Genomic DNA, 10,285 nt, shown 5'->3' with positions numbered 1-10,285 from the left:
ACAATGAAGAAAATATTAAGCTTATAAATAAGAAAATCTATCTAAATATGCCTGATACATGGTAAGAAGGGAATCGATACATGTTAGTTCTCCTCCTCCCTTTCTTGTCCTTCATACTTTGTTCTTTCCTTGTGTTCTTTTTTCCTTTGTCTCTTATCTCCCTTTATCACTCTCTTATTTCTACTCTTTCACGTCCCCATTTTATCTCTTGGACTAGATTCTTCATAGCATCACTTGTTCCTACTGACTTATCCTGCAGGTTGTTGTGCAGGGAGTAGACAAAGTTGGTCCTGAGATAGTTTGAGAGCTGCAGGAACCTACCAGACTAGAACCTGGTGTTGAACCATTGGGAGTAAGAGTCAAATGGGAGAAGTCAAGCCTGGCCAGCTTCTGTTGGTTGTTCCTAACTTGACTTGCTGGGTACAAGTGGCAGAGTTCAATGCTGGTTTTTTCAGTAAAGCTATAGAAGGTCAGAAGTATCAAGCACTCCACTTTCTGGGTCTCTGTCTCTCCATACATGAGTTAAAGAAGCTGAAATATTTGAGCACTAAAATTTTAGAGTTTTCTGAGTCAATACTGTCACTTCTCAGTCTTCTCAAGGTGAAAACTGGTCAAATTAGATGACCAAGAGATAGAACTACTTAAACAATGAGGAAATGTTAAAAGACTGTGAAACGTGAAAGGATATAAAGGCAAACCCCTACCCCTAGTTAATTGTTGGGTTTGGGTTTGTAGTGTTGATGAGATGGGCATCCTTCTGAGGGAGGAGCAAGGCTTGGATCACACAGAAGCTTTGAGGCTGTGCCTTGTTGGAGGATGTCTGGTTCTGTGGTCAGATAAATTGCTTAGCTCTTGTGGGTGCTGTGGGTGTCTCAGAGGCCTGTGGTTGTGAATGGACACAGTGGTACCTCCCTGGTACTTCAAGGTAGAAATAATGGACATGGGCCTTACCTGGGAAAGTACACATTCTTCTTCACACATTGTCCCTTTTGTGTCAGCAAACCCTAGAATTACTTCTTGGAGCAGATGAAGGTGGAAATTTTGGCCATAGTGGCAGAGCCTACAGGAGGACTTTACTTCAGGGCCAGCTGCCTCAATGAGGTCTGGGGATTAGGGCCACAGCCAGCCCCAGGATTCGAGGTGTCTTCAAGGATGAGACAATAGTACACACAAACATGGACAAAAATGTAACAAAAAGGAAACTACAGCAAAACTTCCCTTGCATTGTTACTGAGTCCACGTTTGTACAGCTCGCTGTACAAGAGGCCAGTAAGTCGAGAGACCTGTGTTGGGGCAAAGAATAGAGACTTTATTCAGAAAACTAGCAAACTAAGAAGATGGCAGACTAAAGTCCTAAAGAACGCCTTGTTCAGGTTTGAACACAATCTTCTTTTATGCTACAAAGAAGGGGAAATAGGAGGTAGTGAGGTCAAGAGGTGACGAGTGGTTGCAGACTTCTTGGTGCCGGCCAGACCTTGGAGGGGACAGGGTAATCTTTTTTTCCTGCAGTTGTTCAACACTGGGCTGGCCATGATGCTCCTGCAAATCTTTAACGAGACGGATGTTATTTCCTGTTCTGCAACTCCTTATCACTATGTGGATGAGTGGTCACCCAGCAAGGGAAAATTATTTTTCTGATGATTAGTATACCTACAAGTGAAGCAAAAGTATTTTAGCTTTAAAATTTAATCATGGGAGGCAGAGTTTCTAGAAGGGGGCTATTAAGTGTACTTCAAGCTATAGACCATTTTCCTTTTATGCTTACTGTGCCTAAATGCCTTCTGCATGGTTGCTCTAAATGCATTGAGGACATGACTGGCTGGATCAGGCATTACTGATCAGGCCATAGATTATAGGCCTTTGAGAAGCACTAAGAAATCTGAGATAACAAAAAGCTTATCTTCCAACTGAGTTCACAAGAATACAACCACATCCAGATTTCAGTTTTGGGAGCAGAGAAAGCCTTTTGTGTGAACCTGGAAGAGGCAGGGCTGGTGGAGGGGACTGGATGTGAAACAGCTTAGAACTGAAGAGGAAGACATTATCACGTCAATAAACAAGGGAGTTTAGTAAAGCTGAGCTGGCAGTGAAAAGCCAGCCAGGAGCAGATGGGGGTGGGGAGGGGAGAGAGAAACAACTCTGTGACTCTTCACTGGTTCAAATACTTTCCAGCAACTTTCTGATCATCACCTTATTGGGGCCTCATAATAAATAGTTTTATGGAGTAAGTGGGGCATAGATGATTACAATAATTCACAGAGAATGATACTCCATCAAGCCCAAGGCAGTTCCCTAGCTCACAGTTTAGAGCTTTCTCCTGGATAACTTCCCACTGACTGTGCATCTGTCCTCTGTGTTCCTCCTGCATTACAAGCCGTTCTCTGGGGGGCAGTGTCTGAGACGCTCAACCCCCCACATCTGGACTTCATAATGAGAAAATACTGTGTGCTGTTGACTGAGGGATGAAAGTTTCAGGGGACAAGACAAAGGATTAATAGTCTACTGGGACAATGCTTCTCAAACTTTAGATTGCATATAAATCATATGAAGATCCTGATTTTAAAAAGTGGAGTCCACTTCAGCAGTGGTGGCTTTACTTGCCAGATGCGGAGCCAGCAGTTGGAGAAAGTAGAGAGAGTGCTTTAAGTTCCAAAGAGAGAAGCCCCCACCTTTACCTGTCAGAATAAGGGTGCTGAACCTTCAGGGCTTGCTGGAGGGCGCAGGGGAGTGAGGGGGAGTGAGCAGGAGCTGGAGGCTGGGGAGATGGACCAAGAGGAAGAGGGAGGGAGCGCGGGGTGGGGGGAGTTTGGCGGGTGCGTGAATGCTGCTCTGCGATTGGAGCGCGCATCTTTAAACTGGTCCCTGCCAGGAGCTCAAAAGGAGCCAAGATCCCTGGGGACCTGAGACTCTCCTAGAACTCCTGGTGTGAGCTATGATCCCACAGTTCTGGGCCTCCTGTCTTTTCCCACTGTTCCTGGTCGGCTTCGCTCAGCCGACCCCGCAGCAGCAAAAGGTGAAGGTGAGTGTCCTGCCGAGAACCCAGGCTGATGTCAGCCCCTGATGACTACATTGGCCGCCAGGGAGGCAAGGAGTTCTCCCTTCTCCTCTTCTACCAAGGACAAGATCAGAGTCCCCAGCCTTTCTTAACTTAACATCTGCCACGGCCCCTGCTGTCCTCTGAGGCAGAGGCTCTCCTAAACCGCCTCTCTTTTATGTGAACAGTCTCCCCTGCACCCGACGGGGCATTGGGCCGAAAGTGGGCGAAGGACGCAGGAAGCTCTCGCTGCCGTGGGCTTTGCCACTTTCCCCCTGGTGGCCGCTCAATAGCCCGGAGCCTGTCCCTTCCACTCTGGTCCGGAGCCTCGGGCAGCCTTGAGGGTCCAGAAGGCTTTCAGCATCAGGAAAGACAGGCTTTTTCCTTTTGAGGGGAATAATAAAACACAAAAGGCCAAGAGTTGTTGGCCAATTTTCATTTTAGAGGAGGTGGTGTAGTGAGGGGAGAACAAAGCTCAGATCAGAGGACTGGCTCTAAATTTTCCGTGCTGCTCCAAATCGCCTGATGCCCTGCAAAGTCCCCACTCTGGGTGTCGGTAGCCATTCTGTAGGAGGTATGTGTATGTGTCTTAGGATGCAGGGTGGGGACTGAAGTAAATGACTTGAGATTCCAAAAAGTTTTAACTTTAAAATCAGGCAAATTCATTCAAAAACTCATTCTCACTATGGCATTAAGCAGTTAGGTATCTTTTATTGGCCCTGTTGTCTCCTTTCTTAAAGTCCAGAGAAAACCCATCTGGTAGTGCAGTGATTTCCAGATTTCAACTCACATAAGGATCTCCGGGAAGGCTTGTTAAAGCCCAGATTACTGGGTTGCACCCCCAAAGTTTCTGATTGAGTAGGTCTTAAAGGAGCCCAGAGTTTGCATTTCTAACATGTTCCCAGATGATACTTGTGCAGGTCCTCACATCACAGTTTGTTATTGGGTTCATGTGAAGTTTAAAATGGTACATATAATAGGGTTATATCATAAATATAATATAAAGACTGGTAGCTGTCATATGATCATGTCCCCTCTCTGAAAAAAAAAAAGGGGGGGTACCCAGATCTGAGTCAGCAGCTGTTGCATGATTGGGTGTGGAATTTATTGCAGTGGCAAGAAAGGCAAATACTAGAAACAATTATACTAGCACAGAGCTGAGGGAGCATGAATGCAAAAGACAATGCAGGCACCTAGATGACAGCCCTTTCCTAGTGACTTTCTTAGGCTAATGCTCCCAAATGTTTGGATTAATGTGTGCACATTGATGTGCATGGCTGTATGGACACACAGGGAGGGTTCCTGCCCTAGAGTCAGCCTCCTTCTCTCCAAGGAGAGTGAAGGGGAAGCTATTGCCTGGTATCCTAGTGACAGAACTCACAGACTTAGGAAATGATAAAAGAATTCTTTTCTCTCACTCTCCCCACAGGCACTCACCCACAAGCATTTCCTTCACTGCTTGGGGCAGACATTCATGGACTAAGATCCCCTGAAGCCCACTTAAATCACTCTAAAATTCTGTACTTTTTCTCTACATCTCCAGGAATCCTTCTCCTCATAACAACATTTTAGCTTTTTGTTAAAAGGTCCTGTCTTCCTTTTTCCTTGGCATGCTTGTGGGTAGGAAGTCTCTTTCCTTTGTTTCCTATTTTATATAGAGATGAGAAGAAAGTGGTATTGGAAACTGTATTTGATATCTTGTAATAACCAATAATGGAAAAGAATCTGAAAAAGAATATATGTGTATATATTCTGAAACTAACACAACATTATGAATCAGCTATACTTCAATAAACATTTTCTTTAATTTAAAAAAGAAGAAAGAGATATCAAGGATGAGTCTTGTAGGTACCAGTGAGCCCCCACTGGCAAAGCTCTAGGAAGTAAATTCAATGGGATTGAGAGGAGGAGTAGGTTCTGGCTCTGGGGGAACGAAATGACAGTGTAAGAATATACAGATGAGAAATTTATGTAAGACACAAGTTTTACATAAATGAGTAAGAGAAAGTTATGAGAAAATCTGGTAAAATCTGTTAAGATTTGAGAAGGGCTGGGACAACTGGAACACAGTGTTAGGATGTGGGTGAGAGTGCGTTGGAGAATGGAGATAAATTGTATTAATATTCCAGGAATGGGAAGAGGTTTATAAAGTGCTTGTCCCATTAAAAAATAGATTTTAAATTAGAAGATATAAATTCTAGTTGTGGCATCAGCCATAACTCAAAATATTACTTAGAAAGTTCTCTCTTCGGTTCTTAGAGTTTCAAGAAGTCCACAACTTTTGGGGATTATCGATCTTACCATCGCATCACTATGGTTATTTTTGTTACATTCCAGATGGATTGCTATAAGGGGGTGACAGGCACCATCTATGAGTACGGAGCCCTCACCCTCAATGGCGAGGAGTATATCCAGTTCAAGCAGTACGCGGGCAAACATGTCCTCTTTGTCAACGTGGCCACCTATTGAGGCCTGGCAGCTCAGTATCCTGGTAAGAATGCATGTTTCAGCTCCTCCGGAACTAGCTTTGTCAGCTCCACGATGCCATATTCTCATTCCAGAAGGTCTTGCTAATTTGTTATTGGGAGGAAGCAGGGGGATGGGGAGAGGGGATGATAGGTGATCATGATATTCCCCTAAATCCTGCTTCTCTCTGATCCTTAGAATGCCAGGAGAATTATCTCCAGATTTGAGAACTAAGATTCTCCCAAAGATTTAGTCAAAGACCTCCAGGAACATACCTGTAGTTGAGTTTGTCACTTGGAGCCCTGAGGAAGAACATATACTGTAGGGAACCCTGGGGCTTCTCAGCAAGAAGGTGTTAGAAAGGACTTTTTTGAGGATCTGGGATTGTGTTAGGGGATTTGGGGAAGGGGTCAAGGCGTTGAAGCTTTGCTCTGGATTGGAGGCTGTCAGAAAATGAGGAAAAGAGCACAGTTAAATGATCAGGTGTCTTAATAAATCATATCTATAGAGTAGGAGGAATCAAGCAAGGCTAAAACTGTAACTGGTAAAGAAGCAGCAGCACTTATATTGGTAAGAATAGGATGATGCTTGCTCAGTTTTGTGATTTGGACACTGTTCATATTTTGTCTGGTTAAAACAGATTTAAACATGAGGGGTCCTTGTCTTGATGGTTTTTGTCTTGATTCATCACTTGTTGCATGATGTTGACCTTCTATGAAACTGTTTACATTCAACAGAACACCAAGCCCTAGTTGTGACTCCCAACCCAGAATCTAGTTTTCAGGGGCTGATTTTATCTTTCTCACTGATGACTTCTGGTAACAAAAGGAGAGAGGATTGATATTTCATCTTTTGAAAAACACACAAATATTCACACACACAAATGATTCTGCACCTTGCTTTTTCATGTAATAAAATATCTCTGATATTATTGTATATCACCACTTGATGAGTTTCCTCATTCATTTTAAGATACATGTTTCCAGTGTATTGCTGTGCTATAATTTATTAAACTAGTTCATGAGAATTGTGAAGAGCATCTCATTCAAATTTTACTCCAGATAAGGACACTGAGAGAGTTAAAGAAACTTGTCAAAGGACTGGACCAAGGTCTGCTATGTGTTTCTGCAATAGGAAGGAAATATTCTTGATGGTTAAAGATAAAAGGGATCATAACTGAATTAATATATAAAAACAGGAAAGCACTTTCCTTTAAGAAGAGGTCCTTGAGGGGAAATGCCTGCAGATAGAGCTGAGTCTGAATGGGATTGCCTGGTGCTGTCATGGAGACAATAAATCTGAACTGAAAATGGCTGAAGGTGGAAATAATAGTATAAGTCCAGACAGACAGTTGGAAGGGTTACTAGCAGTGGTAAAGAGCAGTCTGGAGTTCATAGCCTAGAATCCCAGTGAGTGTTCCAGGGAAATGGCAGCAGTTAGGTCACTGGAACTGACAAGAAGGTAGAGAGTGCTCTGGAGCTAGGCTTAGCACTTCTCTGATTCCCACTACAACCCTCAGGTTAAGGCACCAAAGAGTGTTTCCAGGAATGTGACTAGAGTGTCAGGTTGTGTCATCACAGAGCATAGTGGGAGGAGAAGGAAGAGGGTAGAATGTCCATTTCGTTTGCCTTGTCCTGGCAATATTTTTTGATCAATCAATCAACCAACCAATTAATCAACCCACCAGCTAAGGAAGGCAATGGAATTTAAATCTGACTTCTCAGCATCCAACAGGAGCCTTCCCACAGAGGACTAACCAGTTTGTGCTTTTTAAGAGGGGTTCCTATTGGATGATGAGGTGGAGCCACTCATAGGAACTATTGCACAAGAAAAATGGCAGCTCTTTGGATGAGTTTCTGGAAAACTGTGTTCTAACTTCTTCTCTGATTCCTCAGTCTCTGTAATCTTGAACCTTTCCCTTCATAGTCCTCATCTTATTCATGTGATAAATGGATAAACTAGTGGTCTTTACTGCTCAAGGTCGGGCTGTTGTCAGGGATATCCATGCTGTTCATTCTCTACCTGCAGAACTGAATGCACTACAGGAGGAGCTGAAGCCTTTTGGTGTAGTTGTGTTGGGGTTTCCCAGCAACCAATTTGGAAAACAAGAACCAGCCAAGAACTCAGAGATCCTCTTGGGGCTCAAGTAAGTGCCTGCTTGGGACTCTGCAGAGGCTCTGTCAGGATTTTCCTTTCACATTCTACCTAGATGCTTCTCATTCTGGAAATTTCTGGGGTAGTTAGTAGATCAGTGGGATCAAGACCATGATTGTGATGCTTTGAATTCAGTCTTTCTCTGCTGAAGGTGCTCAATAATTCTCCTTACCTTTGAGTTCTTTGATGATAAGACCAGGGGAAATCTAATGGAAAAGACGCACAGGGAAAAGGAAAGAATATAGGAAATAGAAATGAATCAAGAATCCTAAGCTTAAAACATTGCCTTCCAATTTTCTTGGAATTCTCTATTGTCTCCATAAGGCCTATGCATGAAGTCCTGATTCCCAGAGACCTCTCCTTCATCACCTTCCGTGTCTACAACCTCTCTTTCTTTATCTCTAATTTCCTTTTGTGGTCAAGCTGCAGTGGCCATTTCTATCCATCCTTGTCTTAATTTGGATCCTCTTGGGAACACTCTGGTTCATTGCAGGTACGTACGTCCAGGTGGTGGCTTTGTTCCTAATTTTCAGCTCTTTGAGAAAGGGGATGTAAATGGAGAAAAAGAACAGAAAGTCTTTACCTTCCTGAAGGTAAGTGGCCATAAACCTGGCATGGATTTGTCAGGTAGGTAGAGATACCCTGAAAGCATGGGGCTCAAGTCCAGGACTGAGTTTGGACTCTTGGAAAGAAATGCTCAGATAAGTTCATGGATCGTGGCACTATCTGTTGTGAGGCTTTAGCTTCAAGTAAAGGAAACATATAACACGATAGCTCCAACATAGACTAACCTTCCCTACTGAATGGTAATGATTCATTCATACGACAATCATTAATCAAATTCCTAGTTATATGCAAGAATTTGCTACACAATGAATTAACAGATATTACTAGGGCATGGTCTCTTCCCTGAAGGAATTCATATCTAATCAAGGAGACAAACATCGAAATGGATAATATAACGTCAATGTGGTAATTAACTTTAGAGTCACAGAGTGTTAGAACCACAGAAGCCCAGGATAGAAGGAACCTTTTTTATTCAGCTAAAGAAACTAAAGCTATAGAAATGCCATGACTTACCAAGGAAAACAGAAGATAGTCTTTCATAGAAGCACCATGATATAATCATGAGAGTGAGGGAGAGACAGGGAAAGGAAAAATGTTTTCTGTTTACTATCATACTCTCTAACTCTTGCTTGATTGGTAGTGGTTGTACTGGTAATGATGTATTAAAATGTTTGTGGTTCATTAGGAACATGTCAAGTAGTTAATATGTTGAGATACATACTGGTGAGTGGAATTTCTAGGGGTGGAGATAAGACTAGACCACACAGAAGCAAAAATAAACTGTCTTTCTGTTTTCCGTATCTCTGCTCCAGAATTCCTGCCCTCCAACCTCTGATCTTTTGGGCTCATCAAGCCAACTCTTCTGGGAGCCCATGAAAGTCCATGACATCCGCTGGAACTTTGAGAAGTTCCTGGTGGGACCTGATGGAGTCCCTGTTATGCGCTGGTTCCACCGGGCTTCAGTCAGTACAGTCAAATCAGACATCCTAGAGTACCTGAAGCAGTTCAAAAGCGAATAGGAAGGGTCAGGGACCTTCAGAAGTTGCATTCCACCTCGAAAACATATTTAAAGATCTGCCTCTGCTCCATATTCTTGCTACCCAACATCCGTATAACCAAACCCATAAACCCTGTACAGCCCAAAAATCTGTGCGTGTGTGCATACGCAGGCACAGGGGGGTGTGTGTGTGTGCGCGCACGCGCCTGTGTGTGTGTTGGAAGATTAAGGGAAAGAAAACCTATCTCTCAACTCTCTGATCCCAAAGTGTCAAGTTTTTGCCACTCCATTCCAAAGGAAAATCATATTATGAATAAATGGTTCAGATCACCCATGACCCTAAAAAGGCAACCCCCAAAATTCCTGACATCCATCCTTTCCCCATCCTGAAGATTTAAAGAAAGCAGAAACTGGCAGCAAGACTCTCAAGATCTCCTTAATAGCCTCTTCTCTCTTCCAAGATAGACATGCATTGTTAAACTCCTCCTGTCCCTAATGAGTCTTTCCTTAGTCTCCCTAATTCCTGTAGTTCTCTTATAGAATCTCTGAAAACAGAGCGAGAGCAGAAACCTCACATCACGTGAAAGGAGGGGCATCTCCATGATGGTGGGTCCCAAAGCCCCTGTGGGTCAGACCCTACCAGAGCCTTCCTTGGTGCCTGTCCCTTAGTGCATTCAGGTCATGGCACCTGGGCAGGGATGTCCCTTCATTCTGAATGATGGGCTTTCTCCTCACCTACAGTCTCCCCAACTTTAAACTCGTTCTTATCACAGTCTCAAATTAAAAAAATGTTCTGCAGCAGCTGGCCTCTTGTGGTGTTTTCCCAGTCCCATATCATGTCTGGAGTCATGCCAAGTCTACCTCTCTCCCTTTGTCCCTGCTTCCTTGGCTACCTCACCTAGATCTTCAGTATTTAGTTTCTCTCAAAAGTGCTCAGGACATTTCCTTGTCCCATCCTAAAAACACTGGGTGGGTCTGGCTGCTCATAGAGTTGCTGTGACATGAACACAGAACACAGACCTCTTGGAATCAGCCCCTCTGCACCCTCCCATTCAGGTCCAGGGTGG

At 43.6% G+C, this 10,285-nt stretch overlaps 1 protein-coding gene across 2 annotated transcripts; it reads left to right on the top strand.

Moving 5' to 3' along the window:
* Positions 1-2,932: 2,932 nt before the first annotated feature.
* GPX6 (glutathione peroxidase 6) lies at positions 2,933-9,959 on the top strand. 2 transcript variants are annotated; one of them, XM_045509656.2, is made up of 5 exons: positions 2,933-3,013; positions 5,372-5,525; positions 7,529-7,646; positions 8,148-8,247; positions 9,034-9,959. In XM_045509656.2, the coding sequence occupies exons 1-5, from the start codon at positions 2,933-2,935 to the stop codon at positions 9,238-9,240; spliced, it is 660 nt and encodes a 219-aa protein (XP_045365612.1). In that variant the 3' UTR covers positions 9,241-9,959. The 2 variants fall into 2 exon arrangements, with proteins under 2 accessions (XP_045365612.1, XP_010972428.2); XM_010974126.2 differs by having other exon boundaries at positions 2,933-3,019.
* Positions 9,960-10,285: the final 326 nt, after the last annotated feature.

The sequence above is a fragment of the Camelus bactrianus genome, chromosome 20 (assembly GCF_048773025.1).
Source record: "Camelus bactrianus isolate YW-2024 breed Bactrian camel chromosome 20, ASM4877302v1, whole genome shotgun sequence".
Taxonomy (NCBI): Eukaryota; Metazoa; Chordata; class Mammalia; order Artiodactyla; family Camelidae; genus Camelus; species Camelus bactrianus.
This window is presented reverse-complemented; position numbering and strand designations above follow the sequence as displayed.